This window comes from Chelmon rostratus, chromosome 18 (genome assembly GCF_017976325.1).
Source record: "Chelmon rostratus isolate fCheRos1 chromosome 18, fCheRos1.pri, whole genome shotgun sequence".
NCBI classification, from domain to species: domain Eukaryota; kingdom Metazoa; phylum Chordata; class Actinopteri; order Chaetodontiformes; family Chaetodontidae; genus Chelmon; species Chelmon rostratus.
In genome coordinates, this window is record NC_055675.1 from 11,720,725 (window position 1) to 11,739,333 (window position 18,609).

Sequence of the window (18,609 nt, forward strand, 5' to 3'; positions counted from 1 at the left end):
TGAGAAAACAGCTCTCATTGCCAGTTGAGTGTTACATAACCGAGTGGCATTAGCTGTCCAAGGTGCTGAACTGAGCGGTCGGAGGACTATAACGGGACGAGCCGAGGGGAATTCGCAACCTTGCGTAAGTCCACTCATGTCGCCGCGCGTTTTCGCAACGTGACCGCGCGATTTCATGCGAAAATAACATTTATCGAGTGCTTTTGAGCTCATTTTGTGTGCTTTTTTTCCCCCGCCCCCACAGAAGGTCACAGGCCTATCAGGCGGGGAAGAGGAAAGCAGGAAGCCCCCCTGGGTTATATCCATACATTTGCACCGTCGTCCCGGGTTGAAAGACGTTCCTGAGGTGGTCGATTCAGCGGAGAGAAAATGTCGGGGCAAACGCTCACGGATCGCATCGCCGCTGCGCAGTACCAGCTAACGGGATCCGACATGGCCCGTGCTGTCTGCAAAGCCACCACTCATGAAGTGATGGCGCCCAAGAAGAAGCACCTGGAGTGTAAGTGTGGCCCTCATTCCTCTCCTACTGCATGTGCTGGCTTTGCAGGCTGACATACTAAACCCACCCACCCAGAACACATGCCACCACCGTGTCACAGGATCTATCACATCATTATGAGCAGTCAGCTCTTAGTTCCCTTTGCTCAGAAGGGTGTGGTGCTGTAATGAATTGATGTGGCCACGGTGATGACCCCTCTGGTGACCCTTTGTGTCAGCCTCCAACAAAGGTGATGGAAACCCAGAGAGCAGAAAGGGAGAGGGAGGAAGAAAAGGTCATATTTTAAAGGTAGACTGACAAGTCATCCTCACAGTCAGACCATTTAAATTCCCCTCTCTGTGCTCCTGCAATAGCCACTTTCCCCACCTTCACACTGAAGCTTTATTGTGGCAAAGGTGCTGAAGGCCTGCAAGCATGGCTACTGAAGGAAGCTTCTGTGTCATGTGTGCACATACTGACTCAAAATTTAAACTACAAGCTGGGATGCTGTCTGAACGGCATGTAAAGAGGCCTGTTTGGGCTTGGGTTTATTTGGCTTTTTCTCTATGGGGGAGTTTAGACCAGCATAGGGCCAGATAGTCACAGCTGAATAAAATTATCAAACCTCACAGCTTTATTGACACATATACAGATGACAGCAGGGGCCACCTTACGACAAATCGTGATTAATCACTGTCATCTACCACAAATACTGAGTCAGACCGAACCAGTGGCGTGGTGCTGCATACAGATGGCGGGTGGTCTGATTGGCTCTGCATGTCTCTTCTTTTTCTGTCTGTCTGTGCCTGTGTGTGGTCGCTGGGCAGGTCTGGTCCCTCTGTCTTGAGCTATAGGACCTTATATCTTGTGATCCTCTCCCCTGCTGAATAATTGAATAATCAGCCAATGACTGCCTTGCATTATTTACACAGCCAAAGGTGACAATGCTGATGCTAGAATGCGGCAGAGGCCGTTACCTCCTCACTCTCTGCTGTGTCCATGTGTTCGTTTGTCTTTTACTTTGGACTGTACAGACCTGGTCCTGTGTAGCTGTTGAGTAAACTGTCACTGGTGCAAGTCATGAGCTCTTTCTCCACCTGCAGGAGGCCTCTTCTGTTGACCTCTTGGTGCCACAAACACTCCAAACGAGTGGAAATATCCTTACACACTTTATAAGATGCTCCACCATGATATAATCTATACACATATGGACATCTCTTCCATGAGGTTTGAAGTCTATGAGGTTTTCCTGTATCTCTTTCCTTTTCTAGGGCAATTCAACTAGCTACTTGTATGTAGGCCACTGTGCTTCTCTTTCATGTGTATCTTGGCTGGAGGAAATTCCTAACCTCAAAAAACTGAAAACCGTTTCCACCCAGACCCACTAGACTTTTTTATAGAAATGGGCACAGAAACTCTGATGTACTTTAGGAAAAGCAGAGAACAGACAGTCAAACACTGTAAGTAAACTCATCATTGAAAAGTAAAAGCCTCCCAAATAATTATCTATCCGTCAGCATGTCTGCAGAATTTGAGAGGTCGTTTTTATTCCTTTGTCATGATGACACTGTCTGTGACCCTTGGGGTGGATGTAAGTGTGTGTTGTTGTTGGTGGTGGTGCAGTGCAGTTGCCGTGGCAACAGATTGAGAGTGTCGGGGGTGGCACCGTAAGGCCAGAGGGAGAGGAGAAATGATGGGTCTGTCATCTCTGGAGTGCAGGGACAATCATAATGAGTGCGCGTCTCTTTAATCGAACCAGTGAATGATGAGTGTCTCCGAATGTATTTTTTAATGGTGTTTCGGTGCAGGTGACTGTCTAATTCTACAAAGTGGCTGTTGCTGCTGCCTTGTGACTGTACATGGCAAAATATGAAAGATGAGCAGCCTGAAGTAGGAGCAGTTGTTGGTGTTAATACGATTCAACTGCAAATAAAAGCTACGAAGGTAAAATGTGTGTGTAGGGCTTTCCTCTAAATGGAGAGCAAGCATCTCATTTTCCTTTGGCTTTAGTGGTTGCATTTCATCTCTTGTAAAGAGGAGCCCACAGTGCAGGGAATGTAACCCCGGTGTTAGATGTGTGTTATTTCTCACTGCTTGCTATAAAACACTTCATTGAATTTCAATTTCACATTCCTAGTTTTTTTAGTCGTGTAGTGTATATGGATACAGGAACACTGGAGGGCATGTGTTACAAATTTGTAGGGAACATGTGGTCGATGCAAGGTCAGCTAAACACCAAAGGCAATTTAAATTCATCTGAGGTCATGCTGAAGATACACTGGGTTTAGGAATAGCCATTTCGAAGAGTGGAATAAATATACTGACCCAGTAAAGAAGCTGATGTTCCTCAGCGTACAGTAGTTATCTCACACTTAGATTACGTGCCCAGCCTATTGTATAGTGTATAACTGAAGCTGGAGCCACGGCTTGCATGTGTGCATACGCTGCTGTAGTCCTTAAAGGAATAATTCACCTTTTTGGGAAATTACTCTTATTTGCTTTCTTGCTGAGCGATAAGAAGAATGATACCACTCTCACATCTGTCTGTTAAATACGAAGCTACAACCTGCAGCTGTTTAGCTTCGCCTAGCATTACAGGGGGGAACAGCTAACGTTAGCCTGACTCTGTCTGAAGGTAACATAATCCACCTACCAGCACCTCTAAAACTCACTATTTAACAGATATTTCTTTCATTTAATCCCTACAAAAACTGGAGTGGAACAATGTTTACAGGGGGGTTATGTGCCAGACTATTTCTTGGCAGAGAACAGTCACTTCCTAAAGTCTTGTGATCACTGCGAGATATATTTAAATGTGTTAATTAGAGAGGTTTAGAGATGCTGGTTAGTGGATTCTTGTTACTTTGGACAGAGGCAGGCTCGCTGTTTCCCATCTGTTTGCAGCATAGACACAACAGCGCCTCAAAAATGAAGCCAAAACATCTAGATCGCCCCCCGGTGGCTAGCTGCAGTACAACTAATAAACCCTGGCCCCTTCAGGTTAGACATTGGCCAAACTAAAAAAATGAATTACATGTCAAATAATGGTGGCGTGTTTGGTTTTGGGTTTTGGTGTAATTTTTCAACACTGGGAGTGGAGAGACATCATCCATCTTTATATGCAGTCTGTGGTTTAAAGTGTTGATGCTAAGCTAAGCTAGCTGGCTGCTGGCTGTAGCCTTACATTTATCTTATACATACAAGAGTGGTATTTATTCTGAGTTGTCAGGGTCACATGAGTCTAGGGCACCTGAAATCACCCCCTGTTTACTATATTGTGCACTATATTTACTGTATATTCTGAGTGCTAGCATTGCGCTAACAATCCCCCAACACAATTTGCTGCATCTTATGCATATAAAGAGTAACAGCTGTGCAACTCTACACTTGTGTAAGTGCTTGAAATCTCAGTTTACAGATCACTATAAAGTATTGAGTATCTATGATAGAGGGACCAGTGAATGAATGAACCAGGGAGTGTGTTTTGGACACAGCCACTATCCTGTTGTCTAGCCTAACTATAAAAAAAAAACAATTATAGCAGACAGACTCAGACACAGACTTAGAAAAAGACACAGTTAGACAGACACTGTGACAGACTAACATACCATCGCACAGTATGAGGCCTCAGTTCACTATTAGAACTCTCCTGTGGGCCGTGGATTACCGTAAGAGTCTTTATTTAGCTCAGCCAATCCTCATTAGAGACACACACTGGTATGTCAGTGTGTGTTTGTTTCAGGGAATGACACTACAACAGAAAGCATGGATTACATACTATGATATGGCCCGCATGGCAACACCATTAAACACCAGCAAACAAATGATAACATATGTGCATACAGAGCTATTAGTGGGTAATATCAGGCTTTAAGGCTGCGGATAGCGCTGTGTTCATCATGCTATTATGAATATTAACTTGTAGCTGTGCCAGTGACATGATAATGTTATATAATCACATTTCAGCCATTGTGGACTATCTCTATCTCTCTCTGTGTGTCATTTGAAAAGGCTGCAGGGGAGTGTGGTCTTCAGCCATTTCACAGAGAATTGAGGAACAGATAAAATTAAAAAAAGAGAGGATGGGAAAAAAGCATGAATGTGGTGAAAGAGGAGTTGCAGAAAAGACAAAATAATAGCTAAACACAGGAGCCATAGTGAGAAAAAATGACTGATGCCCCAGCAATGGAAAGACTTCAGACATCATCAGGGCTGTCACAGTGGGGTTGTTCCCATCTGGTCAAGGTGCACAGATGGACTGCAGCATAATTACTTACACAAAGATCAGGGGAAGACTGCTGATTACTCTACTACCTTAAAACTTCAGCCGATTTTAAACATATTTGCCTTTTATTGTCATTTTGATAAAACAATCCCTGACCCAATCCATTTTGTGCCTGGAGGACCGTTAAATGAGCTTGAATCATTATACTGACTGACAGGAACGGCGCTGCTGACAAGAAGCGGATAATAGAGACGTGTCGCTGATGGTGTGAAACAGGTGGTGTCAAGACAGGTGTGTGTGTGCTGCACGGGGGAGGGGCAGTGAGAAAACCACCATACAAAGACCTGGACCAGTGATTAGTAATAATCTGTTTACAACCCCCTCTACCACCCTAACCCCCAACCCCTCCGTCCAGCCTGCCACCCTGTTATGACCTTGAACAGCCTCGCTGCTCATTCGTGTCTTCATTAGAGCTTCTCAACAGACTCCTTATTGCTCTTTCTCTTCTTTCCTGCTCATCTCTTGCTCTTTTTTTCCCCCTCTGGTTGTCAGTTTGGTGTCTGCCGACTCAAGGCAAGGCCTGTTCAATATAATGGCCTTCCTCTCCTTCTATTATCAGAGGTGCTGCCAATATTTGCTGCATTCCTCTCCAGCACTCTGTATGGATACACTTAGTTCTGCCCTTGTTGCTCAGCTGTCAATGTCACTGGGACAGACTCTAAAATGCATTTATAGAATATGCGGTCTAATTCTACCACAACTGTGCCCTCAACAAGCGTAATCTATGCCCTGTATCCATGTATTTCATGTATGCCAGATGTGTTTAAGGAGTTCTAGTTGCAAACGTGCTGCAAAATATCATCTCTTTTTCAAAGTGTTACTTCCTCTGTCTGACCAATCCCTCTCACTGTTTTTATATTTGCATCATTTTATCTGTGGCCGTCTGTCTCTCTTTCCTTCCCTTTGGACAAATAAGCCCAATATCTAAAAAGAAACTCCCACACCAGACAAAGCATAAATAAAATGTTAGCTAGAGTACGTAGATTATTCATTGCAAAAAGTGTTGTTGTTTTAGCGGTTTCACAAAAGTGAAAAATCTGTGAGCTCTGCTTGCAAATGGCATTTTTCACAAATGACTGTCTGTCACAAATTTTTGATAATTTATGACTGCCCTATGAGTTTTGAGTTATTGGGAGGAAAACTGTGTATCTACTGTAGTATAGAGCTGAAACTGTGATTTTTCAGGCAAGAGAATCCTGAACATTCTCCAGTTCCGCCTTCTTCATTATGAAGATTTTCTGCTTCTGTTTGTCCTTTTTGACTGATCATGATGATTTATTGTGTTCTTCTATTATATATATATATATATATATATATATATATGATTCTTGACTTCTGTAGCTGTTGTTTTTTTCCTTTCTCCTAGCATGTTTATACTTATGCACCACAACACCAAGGCAAATTCCTTGTGTGTGAAAATCTATGTGGCAATAAAGCTGATTCTGATGCCGATATGCTGATATCAAATTAAATATGTTTAGGTTTTGGACTGGAATTTTCCATATTCGCTGACATTTTAGACAAATCAGATTAATCGATAATGAAAATAGTCCTCAGTTTCAGCCCTATAAAGTACATTATCCATGAAGAAGTAATTGTCTAGAATTAACTAGTAAAGTAAGTAGCAACGGCTTGTTTGACCCAGAGAACAAGATACATATATTTATCTATATTATCATTAATGTCAACACAAAAACAGAAGAAGTTATCTGCATGTCGACACTGCTCCTGCACACATTATATTCCACCCTGTGCCGATGCACCAATCTGGACACTCACTCTCGGAGACCTCTCTGTCTGTCTGAGTGTCTGAACTGGCACTCGGGGAGGAGAGCTGACAAAGCATTTTTCTCTATTTCTGCACTGTCAGTGTGTGTGTGCGTGTGTGTGCCTGCATATGTGTGTGGGCTCGAGCACCAGCATCATTTTGTATGTGCACCAGGTCTTCCTCCTGACTTAATATTCTCATGGGTGTCTAGAGCAGCTCTGCAGTGAACACTCAGCCTGCTCGCTTCATCAAACTTTAATCAGAGCAGTTCAAATTATGTAGGCATTTGTCTAAGACTAAACTAACCGTGACTCTCCTCTTACACACCATCTTGTATGAAATTTCTCCCTCTAGAAAACTACTTCAAGTCATCGGCTCTCCAGGTTTCCCATAATGTTGGTGGAGCTTAGACAGAAGGATATGAGAAGTGTGTGAATGATGTTTCTTTGGCTGTGTTGCAGACCTGGTGTCAGCCACCAATACCACCAACGTGAACATCCCTCAGATGGCTGACACGCTGTTTGAGCGGGCAACCAACGCCAGCTGGGTGGTCGTCTTCAAGGCCCTCGTCACCACTCATCACATGTGTGTCCATGGCAACGAGGTCAGTGGCTGACACAGGCAGGCTGGTCGCATCTGGTGCTGTTCAGTTCAAGCTGAATCCAGTTTTATTCACTGATATAAGACACATATGAGGCCTTGATTTAATTGGTTTCTTTTATATTTTCCGTTGAGTGTTGTGAGGTTTGCGTGAGGGCGTTTCACAGATTAATACAGGCTTTGACCACAAATCCTGGAAGAAATGAAATGAGTCCTGTGTGAGCAGTCATTCGTTGAATCAGCTCTCGTAAAAGCTGCTATGTTGTAGAAAAAGTAGCAAGAAAAGTCTTATTACATGTGTTACAATTGTTTTTTTGTTGGGTATAATTATCATGTTTTTTTTTCTCTTTCTCAGAGGTTCATTCAATACTTGGCTTCCAGGACCTCCCTGTTCAACCTCAGCAATTTCATCGACAAAACCGGCTCTCACGGTAAGAAAAATATCAGTGTCTGGCAATGCAAATAAGAATCAGGAAGAGATAAATATAAAGAGAGCATGCTGGAAATTAAAAGGGACTGGACATGGCCCATGCTAAACCTGTCCACCAACTTTGATGAAAACTGGGCCAGTACTTTTTCTGTAATACTGATATCAGACAAACTGGACCGAAAACATAACTTTCTTTGTGGTTGTGGTTGATGGAAAATCTGCCTTTCCTAATGATTTCAGCTAAATTTAATGAAATCTGGGATGTGAACGTGATTTGCACCCATTTTATGTTCCCATCTTTTCAAAAAGTGTTATACTGTTTTACATGCATCAAGAGGGCAGTGTTAAGCGCAGTTTATAGCAAACATGTTCAGGCATTACACAAAAAGTAGGAGAATAAATGAAATTAATTATATAAACATGGTAAAAAGAAGCCATATGATTACAAATGAACAGTTCAATAAAACACTACAGCAGTGAACCCTGCCTGCTGTCTGACACAAGTGTTCTGTTTAGGCTATGACATGTCTACATTCATCAGACGGTATGGACGATACCTGAACGAGAAAGCCTTCGCCTACCGCCAAATGGCTTTTGATTTCACCAGAGTCAAGAAGGGGTAAGTTGAGCACAGTGCTCGGAGAGGTTGTGCTGATAGGGCTCTTATAGGCCCCTCGACCGTCCAGACAGTTCTCTCTTCACATTCAGCAGTTTGACTCATTTATGACGTCGGTTTTCACTTATTGTCATCCCTGTGGAGCGTCTAAAGCTCTGTCATTTTTTTTCAGCGCTGAGGGCGTGATGAGGACCATGACTACTGAGAAGCTGTTGAAAGGCATGCCTGTTCTGCAGACTCAGATCGACACACTCCTGGAGTTCGATGTGAGTCAGACTTTGGCTTGATTTCTGCACTTATCGCACAGAGCCATGCAGCATCACATGACAGATGTTCCTCTTGTCTGTCTCCTCTCAGGTTCATCCCAAGGAGCTGAACAATGGGATCATCAATGCTGCATTTATGCTCCTCTTCAAGGACCTGGTCAAACTGTTCGCATCCTACAATGACGGAATCATCAACCTATTAGGTCAGTAGCCCATGAGGACCTTTTGCCTGGCACATCAAAGATGTGAACATGGATCACGATGAGTCTGAACGTGCAAACCCTTTTGTTTTCGTAGAGAAATACTTCAAGATGAAGAAGAGTGACTGTAAGGAGGCATTGGAGATCTACAAGAGGTTCCTGACCAGGGTGACAAAGATTGGGGAATTCATGAAGCTGGCTGAGGTAAGGGACGGCCAACAGTCCTTAACCTTCATAATATGTCTCAGTGTGTGGTAATGCTGATTTTAAACTCCTTTTCCCTTAACAGACAGTTGGAGTTGACAAAAACGACATTCCTGACATCAACTACGTAAGTTAACACATATTGTGACTCTCACATTTTCTTTATTTCTTGCCTGGAAGGATTGCGACCAAGAATGTAATGCACATGAAAACCACCCATCCCACCTGACACACACACACACACACACACACACACACACACACACACAGAAACACCCATGACTCACCCCCCAAACTCTCCCCGCCCAGTGTCTCCACCCGGGGGTAGTGGTGGATCTAGCAGACTCAGATGATGAAGACTGTCCTTTTCAACCTTTGGAGGACCCGGTAACCACAGGGACACAGGGTTTCCTGACTGAGTGCCTGTTTACAGGATGGAGTGTCAGCATGTTGATCCTAACTGAATTCCAGACACACAAATTGTGTGTGCTTCTGTGTGTTTATACAGATTTTTTCTCTCAATTTTTTCCACTTTTTTGCTGGTATTTGAAGTGTAAACATGGATTTATTGCACTGCCTAACGTTGCTAATGCAGGACACAAGTGGAAAGGCTTATTATTGACTACTCCAGTTTTGATTTTTTGTCAGGCCCCCAGCAGTATCCTGGAGAGTCTGGAAACACACATGAACGGTCTGGAGGATGCAAAGGGTGGAAAGAAGGGGTAAGAGATTGTTTAATAAAGTGTTTTCATTTCAGTTTGGGTGCTTCTTACTCTCAGTCTGAGACCAGATTAGAACAATTAGAATCAAATAAGATCAAAAATAAAAGAGTTAAATCCCTCTTTCTTTTTCATGAGCTGTGCCACTGAAAAACATGCATAACCAAGAGAAATGTTGGTAGAAAGAGGCCTAAGCAAGTGATTTATTTCTATCATTTCCTTTAACCCTTCCTCTCTTTTATCCCCCTTTATGTTCATTTGGAATCACCAGTGAAGGGTGAGCATATACTGTGTGTTTTGTTTAGAGTTTACTAACTTCTTAGAAAACTGTGTAGATATATCCCCTGTCATTTCCCCCTTCCAGGTAAACTTACACATTATTCACATGTGAATCACAGTATGTAGGTGATCTCCATGTGAATAGAAACATAATGCACATAATGCACCAAATCTATGTTTACATGTGAAAATGTGTGTATTGGTGTGATTTACATGTGTGAACGCTGAGAGAAACACATGTTGTGATCAACAGTAAGTCACCTCATCCTGACATGCAATGTGAATCAGTATATGAAGGGTTTTTTTTTCTGAAGTTAAATTGGTTATTAGCACAAAATGAAGATGTTAGTCGATGAAATTGTGTTTGAAACAGATGCTTTGGAAATGAACTCTTCATATGATCACATACTATGCAATCTGTCTTGCATATTTGTTTAACTCCTTGACTTTAGACCTTTAAAGATAGACCCATCAAATGATTTTCAGCCTTTGTCCAGCAGATCTGTCTATTTCAAGCAAAAGCACTAACAATTCCTCCTCCGCCTTTACTCTTCCAGGTCTCCAACAAAGGTGAGAGGCACATTCAAAGCAGTCTATATTTTTGTTGAGCTCTGTCAGTCTGGTGCGTCACTGAAAAGGGGTTCCTCTGCCTTCTTCCAGGGGTCTCCGACGAACAATGTATCTCCTACATCGACCCCAGCCAAAACCTCAAACGCTGTTCCCACACTGCAGCCTCCTCCTGGGGAGAGTGCTGCTGCCGCTGCTGCTCCTGAGCCAGCTGAAGAGTAAGTGTCTGTTTGCTGTAAACTCACTCTGACTTCCTCTCTCTTCTCTACCTTTCTGTTATCCATTATCTATTCATAGAAAATGTCTAAGATTGCAGTATGATGGTGATTTATTTGATGGATTGGATATTTGATAATGTCAGGCCGGGACTCAGAACAGGACTCAGATGCAGAGATTTTGAACACACAGATCTTTATTGAATAATCAACTCAAGATCCACTTCGATGAGTGTCAAAGAAATGGGCTGTATAATTACTCTAGGCCTATGGCTATTACTATGGCTATCAATGAAAAAAACAGAAAACGCTCACTATGAGGATAAACTAGAAAACACAAGTAATGAAATTCACTAGAAACAAAAACGCTCCAAAAGGGAGGAAAACACTAAAGACTATGGCTACAAGGAAGACGAGACTAAATAAAGAAAACTATGAATATACAATTCAATCCTAAATATCTAACAACAGAAAACTCTAAGCTAAAAATGAACAGAACAGAAGGTCGCTCAAACTAGAGGAAATAACTTCGGCTGAAAAACTACAACATAAATCAGAAAGCTAAGGTATCAAAATTTACAAAACAAAAAACACTCACGAGGAGGAAACAAGAGCTTACGGATTCAAAGACTGTGGCTGTGGAAAGGACGAACGGGATAGACAGGCTCGGGTGAATCGCCGACGGACAAAGACACACTGGCACAAGACAAGGGAGACGCAGACTATTTAACACATGGAGGGTAATCAGGAACAGGTGGAAACAATGGGTAATCAGGGCGGACGCACAGGACACACGAGGGAGGGCAGGTGCTCTGAAACGAGAGGAAAGTTAGACCTTCAAAATAAAACAGGAAAAGACGAGACAAAAAACCCAATGACAAGACAGACCTCACCGCGGTGTGACAGATAAACCCTGATCCATAGATTTACCCATGCTAGCATTGTGGCTCTGGTGGTGGTAATGTCGATCTGGTCCGTTAACCACTTAAGTTATTAGATAGATGATGAACCCTACTGACTTTGGTGATCCTCTGACTTCATCTCATGCCATCATATCAGAACTTCAGTTTGTCCAATACTTTTGCTTATGAGCACATACCTGCGTAGCCTTTCCCATCAGCCTCAGCTGTAGTTCGTGTTTAGTGCTAATTCTAAATGTTAGCATTTAAGATATGTTAGCATTTAGCTTAAAGCACTGCTGTCCTGAAGTACCGTCTGTGGACTTTCTGCAACCAGGTCCTATGGGAACAACAAATGTAAAAGAATTACCTTCTGCAAAGGATGTTGAATTAAATGTCACTCTCCCTCTGTTTCTGTCTCATTCCCCAGTTCCTTGTTGGACCTGGATCCACTGTCCTCCTCGGGTCCTTCAGGACCATCAGCTGCCCCCACGTCATGGGGAGGTAAGTCTTCCACCGTCCTGTCAAATTAGCTGCTGGTTAGCCACAATGCAAATCCACTACCAAGCATTTACTGTAATAAGTAATCCATGTTCTTTTAGCAAACATTGACATAAAATGATCTGTCTTGTTAGCCGTGTTTTTCCAATTGAAATGGTTTCATTTCCATTCTATCTATTTTATCTTAGGCTTGAACTAACATGTCTTTCCCCTGTTCCCCTATTTTCTGCTTCCATAGATCTTCTTGGATCAGGTGGGTGTCACTCGACTCATTCCGCTTCACCTTCAGCTTCTAGTCTAGACTGCTGTAGTCTTAAACCATCCACCAGGATACCTCAAGTGTTTTAATCCAAATGAAACATAAATATAGACTGAAATGTACAAATGTCACATGGTTACCTCCCTGTTTGTCTCCTCAAGCTGTTCTCTTTAGTCTGAGTAGTCTCTTTGTTTCTCTCTGCCTTCTCTCTCCCTTCCCTCCACATACTCCATTGTCTGTTTTTGGTTTACAACGGGGGCTGTTTTGATTGGTTGTTTTTTATTTGCTGGTTTGACTGGATGGTGTGGATAATTTCACAACTTTAATTTGGTTAAAATTTGGATTTTGCTTTGGTCGGACAATTCCAAAATTTCTTAATTGGGCTTGATTTGAATTGAACCTTTGTTTTGGCTTGCTTTTGTTCACTGTGGTAACGGTGACTCAACTGGTTCTTTTGGTTGCTCTTTTGGGGTTTATTTTGGTACCTTTCTTTGGGGATTTCGAACACCCCGTTGGTACTCGCAGAAATGGGCGATTCCTTGCTATCTGAACCCACCCTCACGGCAGAGCCCGCCCCCTCCTCTGCAGCAGCAACGCCCACTCCTGCAGCGGCAGAACCCGGAGTCTCTCTAGCCCCTCCCACTAGCACAGCAGCCACCACCTCCCCTGGCGCCGCCAATGTGGATCTGTTGGGAGGTCAGTGGGCTTCCAGAAAATTCTCTACGAAAGAATCACTCTGGGAAGCTCAACCCTAAAACCATCACACAATATGATAACACAAAGACGACTGCATGCTCAAACACATACAGTATGTAGACAGAATTTTGCTGACTTATCACTGATTGTCTGTATTCTGCCAACGAAGTTGCATCATCAAAAGCAGTGAAGTCTTAATGATGCACTGAAGCACACCGCCATCATTTTCAGCTATCAACATGCCGAGTATGCCTAGAAAAGTATTCAACATTAAATACATTAATAAATATTAAATAAATAATCATATGGATAAATTGTGTAAAGCATAGCCTATAAATGAACCAATAAATTTGACCTCACCTTTCAGCCATTTACATGCCTCTACAACTGCTACAAGATGTAGCCAGTTAGCTAATGTTAGCTAGAACAACAACAATGCCAAAGTTACTCTCAGTAAACAAACTGCTGCTGTTGTAAATAAACACAGTACACAGACACAATAACTTGTGTCTCCCGTTTTCTTTCGTGTTACCTACATGGCTGGGTTATGAGCTTAGATTATTATTACCCGTTTTCCTCAGCATCAGGGTGAAGAGACACCGTCAGCAGTGTTAGCTAGCTCCTGCTAGCAGAAACACTGCTAACTGGAGTGAGCGCAGAGAGACACTGTCCGTCTTTTTGCCCTTTGCTCAGCTCTGTCATTGTGTGTCTTCTTTGTGGAACCTCTTTAGAATCAAAACACTACTGAGGAACTGTGAAACGACAAGCTAGCAGCCCTCGTTAACGATGGAGCTAACTGGCTAAATTTGGTAGCAGCTTGTTTAAGAGAGGAATGTTGCATGTGATTGGCTAAAACAGTGAGCGGGCAGTGACTCGTGGCACCACCGTCATGAAAAGTGATATAAAATAAAAACAGACTTGAAAAAGGGCATCAAATGAGCTCCATGAAATAAGGATGAAAAATGTCTTAATAATGACTTGTGCTTCTTTTATCACATAAAATATTGGTTTGTTTATTAGCTTTACAGACTGTATTCATATATTTATTTTATGATTATTTATTTATTCAACAACGACCGCTTTGGGGCTCCATAGATAGATCCTTCAGGATGAGGATATAGAGAAACACGGTCTCATTTTCACTTTTGCACACACACACAGACCCACACACACACACACTACTCCTCTACAAACACTGCTCATACTGACAGACATTTCTGCACTATGTAATTATGTACAGCCACGCACTCACCTCCGCCTTGCACATAAACATACTGCTACACCCATTCTCCACATGCGTCTTGTTTGATAGGCAGACATGCTTTTCTTTGACTCAGTGAAAAGCAATTCTATCAAATCGTGTCACATGGCTACAGCTACAGATGGCAGCTGTAACACTGTAGTTTTCAGGCTTATATTCTGCTCTTTGTGCCGTAGATTAATCCTTGCTGTAGTGCCTCCTGTCTGTATACCCATTTGTCCATTCACCTGTCAGTCATCAGTGTCTAATATTGATGCTGTAAGCCTTTTAATAGTTGAATATTAAGTGTAACAGCAAGTGTTGATTATTTCCTATTTTCTACTTAAATGCTCCAAGCTTACCTTTATTTCCCTGATGATCTCTTTTCCTCCTCATGTTTCCTGACTCTTATTTTCTCTTCTCAACTTTATTTCCTCGTCTGTCTCTGTCTCTCTGGGCACCGCTGTCCTCTGCTGGGGTTTGTTTGAACCCCAGATGCCTTTGCAACACCTGCTCCTGCCACTGAGGCCTCTGCAGCAGCAGCTGAGGGTGGGGCCGCCGCTACGTCCGCCCCAGCCGCCAACACCGGAGCTGGTGGGTGACTGAAAGTCTGCCTGTGTGTGTCCGTGTGTGTGAGTCGGAGTGCTGCACTGCAGCACAAGAACGATGCATTTAATTTATTGCCAGGGCTTCAACATGGATCATCAACTGGTCGGGATGCTGCCTGTTAGCTTTAGCCGCAGTCTTTTAGCATTATATCATCTATGTACCCATTAATAATTTAAGACCCCTTTACAGTCAAACAAGCCAGTTCGAAACATTAAAAAGTGAGTCGACAACATTTTACCTACTCACAAAGCTAACATTATCTTAATTAGCTAGTTAGCTACAGCAGTAATGTCTGCTCACACAATCGATAGCTGCTGAGTACTTGAAATCAAATACCTCTTGTTTTAGCATAGCCACAGTCAGAGAGGGGGCTAACTAAGGGGTTTACTGTCAGTTTTCAGGTACTTTTCCTTTGTTTTTCCATTTTGGGTTACTTTTTGCTTTGTTGTTGTGTGAAATGTGAGTAAAAACAGAAGACACACTGTTGTAACGTGTGCAGAATGTGGTTTGTTGATATTATCGTGCTGGAAAAACAGGGACGTCCCTGAAAAAGACGCTGTCTGCATGGCAGCATGTGTTGCTCCAAAATCCGTATCACCCTTCGGCATTAACGGTGCGCTCACAGATGTGCACGTTACCCCTTGCCACGGGCACTAACACACCTCCATCACAAATGCTGGCTGTTGAACTTTGCATTGGTAACAATCTGGATGGTCCTTTTCCTCTTTGGTCTGGAGGACACATTGACCATGATTTCCAAAAACAATTTGAAACGTGGACTCGTCAGAGCCCAGCACATGTTCCCACTTTTCGTCAGTCCATCTCAGATGAGTTCCGACCCAGGGAAGTTGGCGCCGTTTCTGGATGATGCTGTTATATTGTTTGAATACTTTTTCCACCACTGGTTGTGCCATAGCTGTGGGTGAAAAGATTAATAACTCACAGACCTGTTTGTGTGTGTGTGTGCATTTGTAGTTGCTTTCGAGCTTTATTCAGTGCTACATCTCCAGGCTTTGTGCGGGGACAGTAGACGGACAGATTTGCTATTCGCTGTTGCTGATGTCTGGACAGTGCTGTTATTGTTACCATGGCGATTGACGGCAATATTCCTACTTATCTTTTGGCATCAGGAGCTTTGTGCATTTTCTGATATGGAGAATAATGCTGGCGGCAGTCTCCTGGTTTTCGTGTGGTTTGCTTCTCAGGTTTATATACTGTGAAGGTATTATTCAGTATTCACTTCATTTGTTTGTCTTTTTTTCCCATCACAGATGCTATTTTTAGCTCTATCTGTTTCGGCTGACAGCAGGAGTGTGTTGGAGCTCTGCACTCATTCCTTTCATACTCTCTCTCCTCAGCGTTCACGCTTATCGCAGTATCTTCGTCATCGTCACATGAAACATATGTATCTGCTCTGTTCTGTATTAAAGTCATTGTCTAACATCTCCCCCCTTGCTCTCCATGTGTTACATTTCTTCCTCCTCACCCTCTCACCCAACTCCTCCCCCTCCCCCAAAGACCCATTTGTCCCCTCAGAAGGTAGCAGCAATGCAGCGGCATCTTCAGGTCTCGACCTTTTCAACATGATCACAGTGGAGAACAATAACCGGGGTAGTTCGCTGGATGCCTGTTTTAGCTCCGTGGTGCCCTCCCCTTCCCCTTCCCCGTCACCGCTCTTCACCTCCGCTTCCAGCACCATCACCACCACCGCAACCATTTCAGCTCCCATAGCCCCCGGCACCACCAACCCTGCGACTGACCTTTTCAGCGGTAAACGATAGAGATGTGTGTGGTCCGGTATTCATCTCTTGTGCTCTTACTCACATTGATAAGCATCGTCCTGATTTCCCAGCTGCTCGTCATCCTCTCCTCTCTTTCTTCCTTCGTCATTGGTTTCATCAGACGAATGTGCACACATTGAGGGCCTTTTTCAGTTGAACTTGGCTGCTGCGTGCGAGCAACCTCACAGTTTTTAATGCGTTTGAGCATTTTAATATTGCTGTCTCTGGATGTGCATGTGTTCGTAGATCTCTTTGATTCCATGCCAGACACAAGCTTCACCAAAGCAGACCCCGCTCCCAGTGTTGACTTGTTTACAACAGGTACCCTACTGCACCCACTCTGCCTTCCCTCGTGTGCTCTCTCACTCTCACATCCTGTCTTGCTGTGTCTGTTTTTTCGGCTTTGTCCTTGGCTCTGATCAGGGAAAGAAATAAAAAAAAGGAAATGAGATTGCGCTCTTCTGGGTCAGCCGAAAGCTATTGAGCTGTCTGAAACGTTTACTAAATCTCTCTCACCTCCTTTCCCACTCCAGCATGCACTGCGTGCGCTGCAATAGCACTTGGTTAACGTGCATTATGATGAGCCACAGTCAAAAGCTGGTGTGTGTTTGCGTGTGAGTGTGGTTGGGCTATAAACACCATCTCTACCTTGCCCCCTCCAGCAGATGTGTTCAGCTCCCCTGCCCCTGTCCTCCCCTCCGCACCACCACCACCCAAAATTGACACGGGGGCCATCACGAACCTATTTGGTGGTGCGTAACTCACATGACGGCCTGCCTTCACTCTGCCTGCCCTGTTCATGCACACACCATCTGTGAAGAGAATTTAGGGAACATCACATTAAAAAACGAATACTGGCTTGTTTAATGGTTGTAACTGCTGGGTGGTCATGTTGTTGCATCATTTTGTACACTTGTAACAGTAGGAAGTGTTGCTTTGTGGGTTGATCATGGATGATTTACAGGCAGATACCTGAGATGAAGCTGGGTCATGTTGAAATAATTGATTTATTTATGAACTGACAGCTATGAATTTTCTGTTTTTATTACTTTCCTTTTTTTGCTGCCCTTATTGTCTTTATTCAAGTTGCTACAGGATCATTACCACAAATAAGCTTGCTGATATGCATCCAGTAGGAAAGAAGGACTATGAACATAGAAATTGACATGTTACTGTGTATTCCTATTTTATTCAGCCTTCCTGTCTAACTCTAAGCATTTTCTTTGGCATTACCAGCATGAAGCCGAAGGCTGACTATTACCCCTTCTTTGCCCTTATGCTGCGATGGGAATGGCTCAACCTACTTCGACCTGGCACGGTATGGTTTGGTATATATTTTTTGGGTTGACCTGCCAGAGTCCACAGGAGGAGATGCCACGGCTGCCACCGCTGCCGCTGCTCCCGCTGCCCCCGGTGCTGAGCTCATGTCAGGTAAAACTCCTTAAGCGTGAAATGTCGCTCTGCATGCGTAGTGGAGGGAATACCAACGTGTCGCAGACATTTCACAGACATATTTCCATTTCAGTGAAACATACCGTGCTGCAGCCATGGACGGATTACTGAACAGGCTTACCAGGCACAGGGTCCCAAGAGGTCAGAGGGCCCCTGGGCCAGAGCCTCTGTGTGAGGTGACGGTTAAAAGTTAAAAGCTCAGTTAAAAGTAGAGACTTTTAATAGTGAGTGGCTGTAAACCAAATCCAATGTACATCTCCAATATTTGTTTTTCTTCATTCAATATTAGAGCTGCACAGCGTAATGTCTCATTATAACACAGTCACATTTGCAAATCTATTTAAAATAGAAATGATGGTTTTATATATTTTCTAGCAATGTTTGTTTGTTATCTTTTTGTGTCTCTTTCAGTCTGGGTGTCTTGCTCCTATGTAGGAAAGTTGGGAGTGAAGGGTCTGTGCTCAGGGGCCCTTTGCCTCATAATCCGTCCATGACCATTGTCAGTTCATCAGTAACTGCATGATGCCTTATTATTGTCCTCATGA

The 18,609-nt window shown here is 43.3% G+C and overlaps 1 protein-coding gene across 6 annotated transcripts in view; it reads left to right on the forward strand.

The window, feature by feature from the left end:
- snap91b (synaptosome associated protein 91b) overlaps nt 1-18,609 on the forward strand; it is a 25,000-nt gene continuing 6,391 nt past the window's right edge. For 5 of the 6 annotated variants that reach the window (XM_041958975.1, XM_041958976.1, XM_041958977.1 and 2 more), the window contains exons 1-17: nt 1-124; nt 245-499; nt 6,993-7,135; nt 7,487-7,562; nt 8,078-8,180; nt 8,350-8,443; nt 8,535-8,646; nt 8,741-8,847; nt 8,933-8,974; nt 9,496-9,569; nt 9,838-9,843; nt 10,403-10,415; nt 10,506-10,630; nt 11,957-12,030; nt 12,266-12,280; nt 14,718-14,816; nt 17,969-18,043. In XM_041958975.1, coding sequence (XP_041814909.1) covers nt 370-499; nt 6,993-7,135; nt 7,487-7,562; nt 8,078-8,180; nt 8,350-8,443; nt 8,535-8,646; nt 8,741-8,847; nt 8,933-8,974; nt 9,496-9,569; nt 9,838-9,843; nt 10,403-10,415; nt 10,506-10,630; nt 11,957-12,030; nt 12,266-12,280; nt 14,718-14,816; nt 17,969-18,043 — 1,288 coding nt within the window. In that variant the 5' untranslated portion in view covers nt 1-124; nt 245-369. Of the gene's footprint in view, nt 125-244; nt 500-6,992; nt 7,136-7,486; nt 7,563-8,077; nt 8,181-8,349; nt 8,444-8,534; nt 8,647-8,740; nt 8,848-8,932; nt 8,975-9,495; nt 9,570-9,837; nt 9,844-10,402; nt 10,416-10,505; nt 10,631-11,956; nt 12,031-12,265; nt 12,281-12,811; nt 12,983-14,717; nt 14,817-17,968; nt 18,044-18,609 lie in introns of all 6 variants that reach the window. The other variant, XM_041958980.1, reaches the window with a different exon arrangement.